Source organism: Dipteris shenzhenensis, chromosome 29, assembly GCF_047967505.1.
Source record: "Dipteris shenzhenensis isolate YYH24624 ecotype China chromosome 29, Dip_SZ_1.0, whole genome shotgun sequence".
Taxonomy (NCBI): domain Eukaryota; kingdom Viridiplantae; phylum Streptophyta; class Polypodiopsida; order Gleicheniales; family Dipteridaceae; genus Dipteris; species Dipteris shenzhenensis.
The window spans coordinates 37,428,943-37,445,624 of NC_141624.1; the positions used below are offsets into that span (position 1 = coordinate 37,428,943).

At 45.5% G+C, this 16,682-nt stretch overlaps 1 protein-coding gene across 3 annotated transcripts in view; it reads left to right on the forward strand.

The window, feature by feature from the left end:
• PWP2 (periodic tryptophan protein 2) overlaps positions 1-16,682 on the forward strand; it is an 88,132-nt gene that overhangs the window by 41,273 nt on the left and 30,177 nt on the right. For 2 of the 3 annotated variants that reach the window (XR_015543857.1, XM_087400379.1), the window contains exons 1-3: positions 618-2,554; positions 4,256-4,507; positions 4,611-4,703. Coding sequence is in view for 2 of the 3 variants with exons in the window: in XM_087400379.1 (XP_087256505.1) it covers positions 1,142-2,554; positions 4,256-4,507; positions 4,611-4,703 (1,758 nt within the window). In the remaining variant the exon portion in view is untranslated. Of the gene's footprint in view, positions 1-617; positions 2,555-4,255; positions 4,508-4,610; positions 4,704-16,682 lie in introns of those variants that run through there. The other variant, XM_087400378.1, reaches the window with a different exon arrangement.

A 16,682-nucleotide genomic window follows, 5' to 3' on the forward strand; every position in this document is an offset into this window, starting at 1 on the left:
TCGCATCCTTAAGGGTCTCACACCCGTCCATGGACAGGTGAAGCTTCAACAAGTCATGTTCGCCAAGATTTCACGTGTCCGTTCGTGGCACATTTGATAAGCAGTGAACAAGTTTGGAATATGTATTAAATGCTGTGCAAATAGGGCATCCCATAAGGTTTAGTCTAGTGGTTGGACTGCCAACTTGTAAGCCCGATGGGCCAAATTCAAATTTTGGCAATGCATCTCCATTGGCGGATAACCTCTGGACGCTTCTTTAGGCGGCATTTTGAGGACGTCCGAAATTTTTTCTTGGTCGGGCGTGAGTCGATTGCTACCTTAGGGTTGTCCTCATGGCGTGTGAAATGGAAGTCAGTTGGGCACGAGCATTTATTGGCTAGAAGGATGCCTACAGATGGGCGAGGACCCGTGTGTGAAAAGCACCTTACGTGTCGACGGGGACCGAGCCTCTATTGGGAGGTGCTTTGACGGGGGATGGTCAAAGCGTTCACGAGAAACCAATACATTTTTGCAGACTAGCTTTGTCCACACTGGGGGGGCTGAGTCTCTAGAGACTAGAGGTCCTTAAACCCAAGACACCCACATACAAAGAGTCCATCCCACACACCCAAGACACACAGCCAAGGTCCTTAAACCCCCACACTCACATACAAACAGTATATCCCACACACCCAAGACACAGAGCTTTGAACCTCGACAGAGCACTGCGCATTGTTGCCACTAAAGTAGATTGACAGAGGGGTTTTTGTCTACGCCTAAACTGGAGGTGGCTAAATGCAACAAATTGTATTCATATGAACAGACAGAAAACACTTCAGGAGCTGTGGAATAGAATGAAAAGAACAAAGAATGAGACGGAAGAAGCTTGACTTGGAGAAGAGAGTCAGGAACTGAAAGAAGCAGCAGTAGAGAAGACGGCGATCGTCACTTTGGATCAAGTACCTTGTTTGCTGTTTCAGCTAAGTTTTTTTGAGCTCCCTCGTTGCAGGGGTTCTGGGTTTATGCCAAAATTCCACCTTGTTTGATCGTTTGTACTCCACCTCTCTAGCTCACGATGCAGAAGTCGTGACACCGTAGTAGCACTGCATCCAACCTTCATCATCTTCTTCCTCGTAACCCATCTTTTTTCAGACTCGCCGTCATGAATTTCAAGTTCCAAAATCTTCTCGGAGCTCCTTTCAGAGGTGGTAACCTCTTAATATCGGGCAACACGCACCTCCTCTCCCCCGTCGGCAACCGAGTCTCTATTACTGACCTTGTCAAATCGGAGACGATTACCTTACCTTGTGAAAACGCCAAGAACGTTTCTAAGATTGCTGTCTCACCCAATGGCGCCCTGCTCCTGTCAGTTGACGAAGAGGGAAAGTCCTTACTTATCAATTTGCGACGCCGTGTAGTCTTACATCATTTTTCTTTCAGGGGTCCTGTCTCTGCCCTCAAGTTTAGCCCAGACGGAACTCTTATTGCGGCTGGAGTGGGCAAGCTCCTTGAAATATGGCGCACTCCTGGCTTTAAGAAGGAGTTCGCGCCATTTCAGCTAGTTAGAACGTTTGCAAGCTGTCATGATACAGTTACAAGTGTCGAGTGGAGTCCTGACAGCCAATGGGTTATTGTCGGCTCAAAGGACTTGATGGTCAGGTTATTCTGTATTCATAAGCTTGAAAATTACCTTCCAGTGACCCTCATGGGGCACAGGGATGTAATTAATGGGGCTTTCTTCAAAGTAGAATCGAATGGCAATAATAAAGGGAAGGTAGTCGGGGCATACACTCTCGCTAGAGATGGTGCTTTATATGCATGGAAATACAACGTGCCAGAAGAGGATGGGGATACAATGATATATAAAAATGTGGCTTCTCATCCTTCTTCTGCAGGCACAGCGGAAGCAAAATATGCACCAGGAAGTAGACCAGTTAATGAAGCTGTTGGCGACGAAGATCACGAGCAGGAACCTGTAGTCATTCTGAATTCTTCATCTACAAAGCAGCTAAGTACCTCTCCTGCACATGAGGATGCAAAGAAAAGAAAACGCAGCAAAGGAGATGAGTCTATGCAAATTCAGCATGACACAGAATTGCATGAAGAGGATATAGGGCACTCCAACACTCCGGGAGGACAAATAAGGATTGCTGAGGGAGGGCCACAAGCAAAAAAAGGCATAGATGTTCAGAGATTGGATAAAGGGAGATGGGAGTTAACGGACAAACATTTCTTTATGCAAAATTCAAAATTGACATCGTGTGACTATCATCAAAGTCTTGACCTGGTGCTAGCTGGATTTGCATCTGGAATTTTTGGTCTTTACCAGATGCCAGATTTCACATGCATTCATCTCCTCTCAATCTCTAGGGAAAGGCTCACTACAGCGATATTCAATGGCACTGGAAATTGGTTAGCTTTTGGATGTGCAAAGCTAGGTCAATTGCTGGTATGGGAATGGCGTTCTGAAAGCTACGTGTTGAAGCAGCAAGGCCACTATTTTGATGTCAACTCTGTTGCTTACTCTCCTGATTCACAACTGATTGCTACAGGTGCTGATGACAACAAGCTTAAGGTTTTTATCTTTCTCTCAAATTGTTTTTTCTTACCCGTTGTGAAAGGAAGTCCACGTTATGTCCAAGTTTGCCATTTCACGAACATTTTTTTCCTCGACTCTTCTTCAAGGGAAAGGCATTGCAGATATAGTTCCCAATATGGAAAAAGTCCATTTTCTCCTATTGACTGTCCTTACGAACGGTGATTCTTGCTATTGGGTGACCCTGACAGTACGACCAGACCTGCTGAGGAACTCCTTTGGGAATCTCCCCTTAGAAGAGCCATTTCCTGCTATGTTGTGACCAAAACCCCTACAGAACTCCTTTCCTTAAGAATCTTCTTCTTAGAAAATGTGTGATGAACCTCAGTCTTTCAATGACACCTCATCATTCTTGCCATGGAGAGAAAGGGACTACCTCTGTGACAATGAAGCTGGTTCTAAGCATGGATTCCAGCTGTATATATAAGGCATAGGAAGCAAAATGTTTGCCAGCATACAAACAGGTCAATCCCAGGCAGCAGAACAAACGCCTTAAAGGATCAAGGCTTGCTACTGAGGGTCATACTGACCAGCTTTTAATCCTCTCTACTTCCGCGAATTGCATAAACTTATGGGAGAGTCTTCTCATGTAAAGCTTACAATTCATGGATTTCTATCCCTTCATATGTAGTTTTGTTTTTGTATTGCAAGGGAATATACTATGTGCTGTTGTTTTTTTAATTCTCATTTATAATATGTTGTCAGAATAGGACTTCGAACCAAAGATTCTTTAGCAGAGATCTATGTGGGAACCTAGGTAGGCTTGTATCAAATCAGACCATGCTGCTTGCATTTTGGTCAGTTACCTGATTCTTAGCAATGACTTTTTAGCGAAATCTATTCCTTTCCTTGAATTTTCTTTCTTTCGATCTCCTACAATCCGTGGCAGGTTATAGATTCTTCTTCGAGGCTCCCAGCCTGTGAGAAATAGAGAATTTTTTGAAACCCAGATTGCAGCTTATGCTTGGGTACTGATGAGGACATAAGCGTAACTTTGCTTACTAAGTAAGTTTCCTTCCTAAAATTTGATTAGAGCCATCCAATTGAGGTTAGAAATAAAAGTTTGTCTCAGTTCGTAAAGGTGTCCATGGACCTTGGTTGGAGACAACTTCGGAGAGCTAATTAGTTATGAAGATCAAACTGAACAGTGACCTTTACACTTTGCCTTCATCATGTCCCCTTTATTAATCCTTTCTTATGAGCATACAAGGAGCTAGAACGAAATCCATCACCCCAGGATTCATTTCAATTCTGCTGAATGCGGTCCTGTATGCTTTAATGTTTTAACAGAGGAATCCGGTCCTGCATGCTTTAATGTTTTAACAGAGGCTTCTAGAGGCGAATTTTCTGTTTATCTAATATTTTTTAAAAATTTATCAGAGGTGAGGAAGAGCTTTGGAGGTATGTGTCCATACTTCCCTTGCAAGGTTTAATGAAATATTTTTATTAGCGAGATGATTTTTCTGTTCTCTAATATTTTATTAAAAAAATCTGAGGTAAAGAAGAGCTTCTAAGCTATGGTGTCTATACGCCCCTTGCAAGGTTTAATGAAATATTTTCATTAGAGAAGCAGAAGTATGTTTGAAGAGCTTGTGCTGTTCTTTGTCATTTTCATGCCTTGAGAGGCGCTCGAGTGGATTGTCTGAGAAGGGACTTATGACAGTATTGTGTGTATGACAGGTCTGGAATGTTTCTTCGGGCTTCTGCTTTGTCACTTTTGCAGAGCATACAAATGCTGTTACCGCTGTAAATTTTCTGCCAGGAAATCACGTTGTATTGAGTGCATCTTTGGATGGTACGGTACGTGCATGGGATCTGTTGCGGTACAGGAACTTCCGTACGTTTACCACACCCTCTCCAGCACAGTTTGTTTCATTAGCTGCAGACCAAAGTGGGGAGGTGATTTGTGCAGGCTCCCTTGATTCTTTCCAGGTAGAACAGCAGATTAATTGAATTTTGGTCTTTTTAAGGCTTTTGGATTTTCTTTGTCAACATGACGTAATCATCCCATGCAGTATATTTTGTGCTGGGGCAGATTTTCGTTTGGTCCATGAAGACAGGACGGCTACTTGACATACTGAGTGGTCATGAAGGTCCTGTGCACAGCTTGGCTTTCTCCCCAGTACATGTAAGAGTCTAGACTATGCTAAATTAAATAAGTAATATATAGCCTTGTTTGTCTAGAGCTCTCTTAAATATAAACACCATTTCTTCTTCAGTTGCTTCGATGGTCTCTATGAGATGCTGGCACACAACAAAGTATAAGCTCATTGCTGCTGATCCTCAAGCATTGCTAGACAACACATTGAGATGCTTGTAGCTTTGATATTTGAAGCTTTGATATTTTGAAAGCATATCAGGGCATTTATAGATTTGGATGTTTTGTGGCACTACAATTTTATGAGGTTTTCTTAATATGCTTCAATTTACAAGCATATACCTGCACAATAGTATTTTTTAAAAACGAATGTGTGAACAACAATGAATAAGAAGAGAGAGAGAGAAAGAAAGTTGTATTAATGTCTTTGGGAGGCCCCACGGGCCTATGAGACAAAGTACTTCGTACAAGCCATAGTAAAGCTAGTGCTTCAAATACATATCTAGGGGCCATGGGGGCTCCCGATGAGACATGAAGAGAGAGAGAGAGAGAGAGAGAGAGAGTTTATTAAAGTCTTCGGAAAACCGATGGGTCTATGAGACTGTGAAAATCTTGATACAATTGAGCTATGAGGGTGGAGTTGCTAAACGAGCATCCACACATAGCTGTAATGGAGATGACCCAAACTCAGCCTGAATGATCTGGTGAGGAACGGATGGCTTATTGCGAATCATCCATGATAGCATGAGAATCTGTAGCTGTTCCACCCGTGCCCACTCTGTATCCGATAAGTCTGGCCCCCAACAAGGGCTGCCATATATTCCCATTGTGCAGACCAAGGAGTCAAAGAGCAGCTCCTTGGTCCGTGGATCCTTAAAGTGCGAGCAGAAGCACTGCCTCTCTAGTTTGGCCAATGAAGTGTATCCTTTGCCCAAGCGTGCCTGCATCGCAGGTCTCATAGTGAAGATGGGTCCAGAGAAGATAACCCCAAGGTACGTGTATGATGAAACTATCTCAACAGGTGACCCATCAAACGTGAACTGCTCCTGGCGCATGATGGCTCGAGATGTATTGAAGATCATAACCTTGGTTTTACCTAGGTTGACCTTCAGATCATGAGACTCACAAAAGGACTGAAGTGCGTCAAGGTGTCTCTGGAGTCCCTCTGCAGAGGAAGATAGAAGAGCCACATCATCTGCATAAAGCAATATCTGGATCAACGTGCCAACAAGAGAGCAACCATCCCCTCCTAATGTCTGCATCACTGTCTCGAGCTCGTCTATGTAAAGGCCAAACAAGGTAGGTGATCAAGGACACCCCTGTTTGACCCCAATAGTGCTTATGATCTCGTCTGTCCACCTAGATCCTGTTGGGACCCTGCCTGCGACTCTCATAAAGTGCCATGACAGCCCAACTGATCTCTTGGTCATAATCCAAATCTTGTAGGTGCCATATGAGGCGGGCTCTCGGGATAGAATGATTTATGAACATCTGCAAAAAAGCCTATGAGAGACCAAAGAAACTGAAATCTATCAGAATTTAGAGTGCACCCCGCATGGGGGGAGAACTAGAGGTGTCCAAAGAAACTGAAATCTATTAGAGTGCACACCCCATGGGGGGAAGTAGAGGTGTCCATGATACCTCAAGGAAACCACTGATTAGAGAAAAAGAGAAAAGGGAAGAGGGGAGTTTGGAAGAGGCATGAAACGATGCTAGAAGTGAAAGAGGAAAATAATGTAGTAAGCAGAGCCATACTTATAATCTTATCAATATCTAATCATAAAGCCATGTCGGTCTCAAAATGTTTCCAAATCTACAGATTTGAACTCAGCAACAACTAGAACCACAAAATGTAAGGGGAGGAAGAAGAGAAGAAGGTAATTGCAAGGGCACAGAGAGAGAGAGAGAGAGAGAGAGTTTATAAAAGTCTTCGGAAGACTGATGGGTCTATGAGATTGTGAAAAACCTGGTACAAAGGAGCTATGGTGGTGGAGCTACTAAACGAGCATCCACACCAATGCAAAATGCAAAAAATGCAGGATGGTAATACTAAGTCCTAAGTACAACATAGTCATGTCGCTGGTCGACTATATATCAATCTCATCATCGTCATCATGATCATCATCATCAGGACATCAGGGTGGATGAGGCAATGGGGGCCTTCAAGGGGCCTCATCGGCCTATCAGACAAAGTACAATCAATAGAGTAACTCATATAAGCCACTGTGGGCTGAAAGCAAAGGGCTCACTAAGGCCCTTGCTAAGTGCTAAGCTAAGCTAATAATATGAAAATCTCAAATTCTCAAAAATTCAGAATCTCAAAACCTTAGAAATGCAAAGCTAGTGCTCCAAATACATATCTTGCAGCCATGGTGGCTCTCTGATGAAACATAAAGATGTCACCTATCTGTGTCTATGGAGCCATCTCTCGCTATGGCGGGGCGGTGTAGTGTAACATGCAGGGACTAGCTGGGTGGAAACATAGATGAACATAAAGGAGAGACACACAAGAGATCCACCTAACTATAGTACACTGCTTTATTTTTACATGGTTGCCAAATCGGCATACAAAACTGAGCTGAGACCCCTCCCCTAACTACGACATGCGGGAGATGGAACTATGCTGTGGAAATAGGACACCCAAACCTCGCACATATGCTGGGTGAGTGAAAAGGGGGGTGTGAAGGCCCCTTATATAGGGCTGGGAACCAGCCAACCTCGGGCCAGCACAACAGACTGGCTGGTCGGTTTTGGCCTATGAGGCTACTGGCCTTTGCCTATAAAACCAGGCCCTTTTGGGCCAATTTAGGAAGGCCTTGGGGCTGCGTTTGCAGGGGGCCCCTCTTGCCCTTCGTCCACATTGTGTGCTGCCCTTGGGACCCCCCAAAGCTTGTGAGATATGCTGCAATTTGCTGACTAGGCAGTCAGTTGTCACTGCCACTTGGGCTTGACCTTAGTGCATGTGACATTCCCCTCTTTTGAACTTGTTGTGGTGGATACCTCGCAATGCTTTGCCCTGGCGATCTGCATTGCTTCGTCGTGGCTTGTGACTTTGGGGAACTGGGAATGGACCCCCGTAGCTCGTGCCTGACTCGTCCCTGGACTAGGGCTCACAACGGGGTCACGGCGTACGACAAATGGGTCAGCTTTTGTGCCACCATGCTCCCTAGTGTAGGGGTGCATGTGACACATGGTCTCCTTGATCTCTGTATCCAGTGGGCCATATCAAGACTGACGCCTCGTCTCGGGCGGTCTTCTCTGAGTAGAGCATCAATAGGTTGGAGTGTGTGCTTTGGTCGTCCCTTGTGTTGCTGGCTCCACCGCTTCGTGCCATCGCTTCTTGTGGATCCATGCTGCCTTGCCCTCTATCTCCTCCTCCTCTACCCCAATGTGTCTTGGGGTTGACTCGAACATCCAAAGCACTCTGACTATCAGTGAAGATGATGGTAGGAGCAGTCTGACATGCATAAAGATCTGCAAGTAATTTCCGAAGCCAAACACACTCCACTGTAGCTGTTAAAGTTGCTCTGTACTCAACTTCACAGCTAGAAGTAGCACTTGTACTCTGCTTCTTGCTGAACCAAGAAATGCATGAAGTACCAAGCATGAAACAGTTGCCACTATGTGACACACGGGTGTCCGAACAGCCAGCCCAATCACTATCAATGAATCCATGCATAACAAGTGAAGAATCAGCCTCATAAAGAAGGACCAAATGCTGAGTGCCTTTGAGATACTTGAAGACACGCTTCACGGCATGCCAATGGTGTGTAGAGCGGTTGTGCATATAGTTGCTCAACTGTGAGACAGCATACTGTAGATAGGGTCTCGTATGGCATAAGTAAATCAAACAACCAACTGTCTGCTGATAGAGAGTGACATCACATGCACCACTACCATCCTCAGAAGAGAATTGGAAACCAGGCTCTAATGGTGTGGATACTGGCTTGCAATCCTCAAACTGAGAACGCTGCAAAAGCTGTCCAATATACTTGGATTGTGACATCAAAATACCCCCCTCACTGCTAGCAAATTGGATGCCTAGATAGTAGTGGAAACGACCAAGATTAGACATAGCAAATGTCTTTTGCAAATCAAGCTTAAAATTTGCAATTCGCTTAGCATGTGTCCCAGTCACAAGCCTGTCATCCACATAAAGGACCAAAGTTAGTAAAGCTGTCCCACTCTTGCGGATGTAAAGGGTAGCCTCTGTGGGGTTGTTCTGAAAGCCAAGGGTAAGCAAATGAGTATGTATCCGGGAATATCAAGTCCGAGGTGCCTGCTTCAATCCATCTTAAGGGGCATACTTGGCTTTCAGACCCTTCAACCATAAAGCGAGGAGGTTGGGAAACATAGACCTCTTCCTGCAAATGCCCATGAAGGAAAGCTGTCTTGATATCAAGCTGATGTACCTCTCAATGAAAGTGGGCAGCAAAGGCAATAACAATGCGAATCTGAAAGGCATCCTGATGGCATAATGGCTGCTTCATTGCATGCTGTAGCAAGCAAAGCATAAGCAACAAAACTAGCATGCTCTTTCCGGACAGCTGCTCTAGTACGGGCTGGCATAGGAGTATCCTGTTTGCTATCTTTTAATGTGTCAAGGAGCCAATGGGGAACGTTTTTGGGCTCCTGCATTTCAGCTTTTTCCTGGTCAAGAGCTCTGTGCACATTGTCCTGAATCCTGATCAATCGGAGGCATATCAGGCTGAATATGAACATCATCACTTGCAGCAGCAAACAGCCAGCAGATAGGAGCAGCAAAGGAGCTTCCCTTGGGCCTATGTTCAAGAGGTGAAGGGAGCACAAGGAGCTGCAGACTAAGAGCTGAGAGAGCTGCCCACCTAGGCTGGTGCAAAGACAGCAAGGTGGAAGGGATCTGGACGGATAGTCTACAGAAGCTCGAGGTGGAGCACGCGGGCTCAAGTCTAGAGATAACTGGCAGATAGGAGAAGGACCTTGTGATAAGATCAGAGGACCACATCATTGGTGGGACTCTGGATCTATATCTTTTGTATTGTGTCCATAGTTTTGGACCGAAATATATTTTGGTGGTTTCTCTATCTGGCTGGTTCATTGTCTATTGATGACTCTGCACATCTAATCTATGTGATGCACATTAAGTAAAGAAGTTTGTGATTCCACACCCCACACGCACACTGTGTAAGCTCTTGGGCATTACTATAAGTCTTCCGCTATGCGTACCCTCTGTTGGGTCATTTCTAACACTCTAGCCTGCTCATCTTTTGTAGCATCTCCGCCTCATGTGCGCCTTTATCAGGGGCCTGTTCCAGCCCACACATCCACGACATGCTGCACCTCTACCAGGCTACTGTGTGCTGCCCACATGGCAGCCTTTCTGCATTTTTTCTTGTGAGGTGCTGCCCATGTGGCAGCCCCCTCTCCACCATGAGTCTCCTGCCCACATGACAGCCAAGATGCTGTCCATGTGGCACGCCATTCCATCTCTGGTCCACCCCCCCAATGCACTCCTCATGTGGGGGCTCACAGATGGGGAGGTGACCATTCCACCAACATGTGGCTATCAGGTTCTTTTTTATGGTGTTCGGTGTGCAGTGTATGATGCTACACATGTCTTTACCATGGTCTTGACTGGCACGTTGACTAGAGGTCTCTATAATTTGATGCTTATGACAGATGTTTGGATGATGCTACACTTGCAGATGCACATGCCTTTTCTCTCGATTCCTCTACCATGGCAGATACCCATTTGTGGCATCAGAGGTTTGGACACCTCAACTTGGGGCTTTGGTGAAGTTATATAAGGATGGTATGGTTGTTGATCTTCCCAAAATGCATATGTCTTCAAAGCATGTTTGAAAGACAGCCCGTTGTTGATGCCCCAAATTATTTTGACAGCTTGATGCCTTTGTTTCAATCAGATGCTCATGATGATGTTTCATCTCGCACCTTGCTGCCCTAGAAGACAGCCAAGGTCCAGCCCTTCCTGGCTAAGTCTGCAGCCCTTCAAGCACCCTCTCACCTCCTGGATATAGGCCCAAAGGGTGGCTTCCTGCTGCTCCTTTCTGCCTCCTGGATTGCTGGCTGCTGGATATGAAATGAGGCCCAAGGCCTCTCCTTTTATAGGGCTCAAGGCCCTTTCAAATGGACCGACCAGCCAGCCCTAAATGGACCGACTGGACAGACCTGGTTGGCTGGCCCAACCGACCTGGTTGCCAGCCCTATATAAGGGCCCTAGCCAGGCCCTTTTTGGGCTGCTGCTAGGCTCCCCTTTGCTGCTGCTGGAGACTCTGCTGCAGGCTGTATACCTGCCCATAGACCCCCGCCATGCTGCAGCCCTTTGCTGGCACCATGTCCTTCCCGTACACGTCTGTACTATTGCTGACGTCATCGCGCCTTTTACCTGGGACACCCCGCCATGTCTGCTGTTCCAGATCTATCTCTTCCAGGCCAGATCCTGATGCTGAATGCCTCGTCATCTGCTCCTGTTGTTGGCACCATCTGTTGCAGCCACCTTGACTACAGGTGTGTTCCCTTAGCTGGCTGCCCATGTGGCAGCCCCCTCTGTCTCTCTTCTCTGGGCATCTTCTGCCCTAGGTCTCCCTTCCCTTTGCTCTCCTCATATGGGGGCTTACAGATGGGGAGGTGACCATTCCAACATGGAGGTGCTTGCATGGCGGGGTATGTGGCAGAGAACATGGGCAGGTTCGGGGCCTGCATCAGGCGCAAAGGCAGCAGCCCAAAAGGGCTTGCCAAAGGCCCTTTTATAGGGCTGGTTTGACCAGCCAACCAAGTCTTCCAGCATGCTGATTGGTCGGCCAGAATAGGCATGGCTGGTCGGTTCTATTGTAGCCCCTTGGGGCCCTATAAAAGGAGGGCCTCTAGGTCCTCATTCCTCATTCTCTGGAGCAGTCTTCACACAAGCAGCAGGAGCAGTCTTCTTCCCATCTTGGAGCCTATACATTGGAGGACCAAGAGACCTAGAGAAGCTGCAGATGGAGCTTGAAGGGTTGCCCACCTAGGCTGATCTATAGGCAGCAAGGTGGAGAGGATCATTCTGGACAGAAAGTCTACAGACGCTGGAGGTGGACTCTAGAGCACGCGGGCTCGAGTCTAGAGATAGCTTGCAGATAGGAGGAGTACCTTGTGGTAAGATCCTAGGACCACACCATTGGCGGGACTCTGGATTTATCTCTTTTGTATTGTGTCCATAGCTTTGGACGGAAATATATTATTTTGGTGGTTTCTCTATCTGGTTGGTTCATTGTCTATTGATGAGTGTGCACATCTATTCTATGCACACCACACTGTGTGACTCCTGGGCTATTCTATTAGTCTTCTGCTCTGCGTATCCTCTGTTGGTTGATTTCTAACACATGTAGCTATGGCTGAAATAGAGATGAGGTTCTTGCAAATGCCTGGAACATAAAGCTCATTCTCTAGAGTGACAAGACCACCAGAAACAGAAGTAAGAGCAACTTGCCCAACACCTTTTACGGTATATGATGTATTTTTGGCACATGTGACACTCCCCCCCTTAGATGTATGCTCTATTGAGCTGAATAACTTCCTGCAAGAAGTAATGTGCTTGCTAGCACCACTATCAAAGAACCAGGCATCATGAACACTAGGATTATATTGACATGTAACGAAGAAAGCCCAATGATTGTCTTGTGCAAAATTAGCTGACTCATGTCGATCTTCTGCACTAGGAGAATCAGATACTGGAAAACGAGACTCTTTCTTCTTCTTTTCAGATGCAATTCTCTTCCTGCATTCAGAGATATCATGCCCAGGTTTCTTGCAATAGTTACATCTCTTCTTCTTTTTGTTATCCCTTGAAGAAGGAGCACCATGAGAATGACCAGCATGTGAAAGAGGGGGTTTACCAGCTGAAACCTTGCCTTTGTTTTTATGCTGGGCAGCAAAGGCTTGATCACTAGCCATAGAAGCATTGCGATTTGCACGACTTTGCTCCCCCCTGAAGGAGAAGAGCAACCAGTTGGTCAAAAAAGAAAAATGGTTGGCATTGCCACCTGCAACCAACCTCAATGTAGTAGCAAAGTGTAGGCCATCTTCTCCCGGTTCTAGTGATGCCCTATGGGCCCTGGTATGTGCCTTGTAGGCATAGTTATAGGCACTCTAGTATTTTAGTGCCTTTTATGCCACATAGGAATTTTAGTCCTATGTGACACCTAGGACACTTAGTCCTAGGGTCTACCTTAAAGTACCTTGTACTTTCTTTTCTCTAATCTAGTTGACGTGACGGCTTATCTCCATCGACTCTTGTACTTGCTTTTTGCTGATCACTCCTACAGTGGTATCAGAGCGGGTATTGCTTTTGTCTTCCAGCTCTCCTCAGCCCCCCGAGTCCTCCATTGCTAAGGCTTCTAGAGCCATTTTGTCGCCATAACTTTTCATTGCTGCTTTCCAGCAGAGGCGACTACTTCTAGGCCCTGCTGCAGCCTTTTTCGAGGTCTTCTACAGCACCCGTGGCCATCTGTCGCCATTTTTGTGCTGCAGATCCAGGCGCCCAGCTCTTGTGACCTCAACCAGACTCAGATCTAGGCGCCCAGATCTCGCGACCTCTCTTGAGCCATCAGTAGGAGGCATCCTGCTGTCGCGACCGGTCCAGAGCCCTCCACAGGAGACATTTGCAGCCACGCTCACATTTCTAGGTGTCTGAGGGCTGTTCCAGCTCTGTTCCAGCCGCTTTTTGCACTTCCACCTGCTGCAGCAGCTCAGTGGTCTGTCATATTCTACCTATAGAGGTCTTTTGGGTCTCAGCCTTCAGTTCAGGGGACCAAAAGCTGATTTACAAGCAACATTTGCTGTCTCTTACTGTTTTTTGACAGTTTTTACTGTCAAGCCCTAATTTCCAACAGGAAAATTTAGGGCTTTTGACATTTGGACCTTCAACCTGTCAATACAACACTTCGGACAAGGTTGACAACTGAAATCCTTCCAAAAATTGAAGTTTCCAGTAAAATTCAGGTTCAGGACTGTCACATTGTGCCACGTCATCACGCCAACAAAATTTGGGGCTTTTGTGTTGGGAGCTCAATTTCAGCTGGTAACTCTGTTCCTATACCTTGCTGCACATATTTTCAGTCTATTTGCTCTCTCTATTTTATCATCTGAGCAAGAAAAGGCACCGTGAAGCCTTGAGGCCCAATGCAGCCTCCTGGAAATATCTATTGTTGGCTCACAGGTATTTGGGACAGTAAGACATATTTTTGCAGTTTAAAGCCTTGAGGCTATCCTTTGGTCACTTTGTCAGTGCATTTCTATCAGTACTATTTACAATGGCTTGGAACAATCACGACTTATTTGGCATTCTTCGTGAGGATGATAAATTGGATGGGACCACCTATCCGATGTGGTCTTATCTCATCAAACATATTCTTGTTGCAAGGCACTTTTGGAATATTGTTTTTGGGGTTGATTTGAGGCCAGCCAATGCTACAGTGGCAGCCCCTATTGCTGGTCCCTCTGCAGAGGGTACCACTTGATGCCTTATCCTCTAGCACCCTTGCTGCTGCTCCTCCAACTGAGGAACAATCAAGATGGGATGCAAGAGATATAAATGCACATTCCTGTATTGCTTTATCATGTATGCTTTATCATGTAAGAGAATTATTATTCCACACATCCGGTCTTGCAGGACAGCAAAGGATGCTTGGGACAAATTGGCTTCTCTTTATCAGATTCGCAATGAGGGACGTGTTGCATATTTAAGAAGGCAATTGTAGGAAGTCAGTATGAATGAAGGTGACTCTATGGATGCATACCTGACAAAGGTCAAGAACCTCATTGAACAGCTTGCCAATATTGATGAGGTGGTGCCAAATTCTCAGCTTGTCAGTACCACATTGAATGGACTGCCAGATACATATCAAGGGTTTGCTACAACCCTTCAATTAGTGGCCATGGGTAATCCAGACCACTACTCTTTTGATCAGCTAGTCACTTTGCTTTTGCAGGAAGAGCAAAGTCGAGCTAATAGACAAGCTATTATGTCTGATCATGCATTTGCTTCACAGCAGACAGGAAGAGGCAAGGCTTCCAAGCCTATGGGCAAGCCTAAGTATGGGCCTAATAGTGGCAATTCCTCCAATGCATCTAAAAATACAGCAGATAAGTCAAAGAAGAAAAGATGCAACTATTGTCGCAAGCCTGGGCATGAAATTTGAGAATGCAGGAAGCGCATTGCTTCGGAGAAAAAGAAAGCAGGATTGATAGTTAATGCCTCACATGCAATTGAATCCCACGAGCCAGCAAATGCCTCACATGCACATGCTCTCCAGGATGATTTGGGCATGGGCTGTCCATTGCTCCTTTGATCCCTCCCAAGTTGATGCATTCTTTACTACTAATGATGCTCAGTCTTGGTATTTTGATGGTGGTGCTTCCAAGCACGTCACATCTTGCAGACAATTGTTTCATTCCTTAGCTGATGCACCTCGTGGGGGAACTGTCACATGCGCTAACAATGTCTCCTATGCTGTAAAAGGAATTGGAGATGTGCAGCTCACATCCATTACAAGCCATCCTGTCACTTTGACAAATGTTCTCTTTGTGCGTGGAATTGAAGTCAACTTGATCTCAATTTCAGCAATTGCTACTTCAGGTTTGAGAGTGATTTTTGATGGCTATAGATGCCTAGTATATGATATTCGTGATGACAATGCCATAGTTCTCAGTGGCACTTTGCAAAAGGGGCTTTATCACCTTGATCATCACTCAGCTGCACTTTCTATTGAAGCATTTGCAATTTCAGATTCACAGCTTGCTGAAGCTCATCTTTGGCATGAGAGAATGGGTCATCTCAATTATAGAGCTCTTGCAAAGCTACATTCACAGCAGATGCAAATGATGTACCTCAAACTCACACAATTTCCAAACATGTGTGTGAGGGTTGTCTTTTGGGTAAGATGCATCGGTTTCCTTTTCAAAAGAACAAAACTCTCACAAAGGAAATTGCAGCTAGTACACAGTGATGTCTGTGGCCCAATGAGGACAAATGCCATTGGGGGGTATAAGTATTTCATGACTCTCATTGATGATTTCACAAGATATTGCTGGGTATATCCTTTAAAAGTGAAATAAGTTTTCTCATGCTTTCAGAGGTGGCTGAATATGGTTGAGAATGAATTAGGATGCAAGCTTGTCACCCTCAACACAAATAGGGGGGGAGAGTATTTGTCAAAGGAGTTTGATGCATTTTTGTCTTCATGGGGCATTGTTCACTCATGCACTACTCCTTACACTCCTCTGCATAATCCTGTTCTTGAAAGGAAGAACAAGTCTACTATGGAGATGGCCAGATGCATGCTTAAGGCCAAGTCCTTGCCCAATAAATTTTGGCTTGATGCAGTGATGTGTGCCAACTATGTGCTGAATAGATCACCTACAAGGGCATTGAAGATTGTTACACCTTATGAAGCATGGAAAGGCAGGGTGCCTTCACTTTCACACATGAGAGTTTTTGGGTCTCTTGCATATGTAAATGTACCATCTCAGCTGAGACTTAAGCTTGATGAAAAGGCAATCAAATGCATATTTATTGGTTACAGCCAGGAGAGCAGAGGGTATAGGTTATACCAACCAAATACTGGGAAGATTATTGTCAGTAGAGATGTAATCTTTGCTGAACATTCGGCTTCTCCTCTTGTGGACTGCAAAGCTAAGCCAGAAGTTGACATGTTGATGCCTTTGACTCTTGGTTACCTCTGCCTTTCTCAGAGGGGGACTTTGACCAGCAACATGAGCCTCCTGCAGGCTCTCCAACAAGCAATGATCAGCCAGTACCCCATGCTGATTTGCAGGTTTCTCTTCTAGCACAAAATGATCTCACTATTCATGATGCGGTGATTGAACAAATAGCTGTCAATAGACAGCAAAGGCAAGTTCCCAAATGGCTTCTTGATACATTGAGGGACAGCAAACAAGATCAACCTTTTGCTGCCCGGACAAGATTAGGGAATAGACAGATGCATGGTCAATTTCTTGAGTTTGCACTCCTTG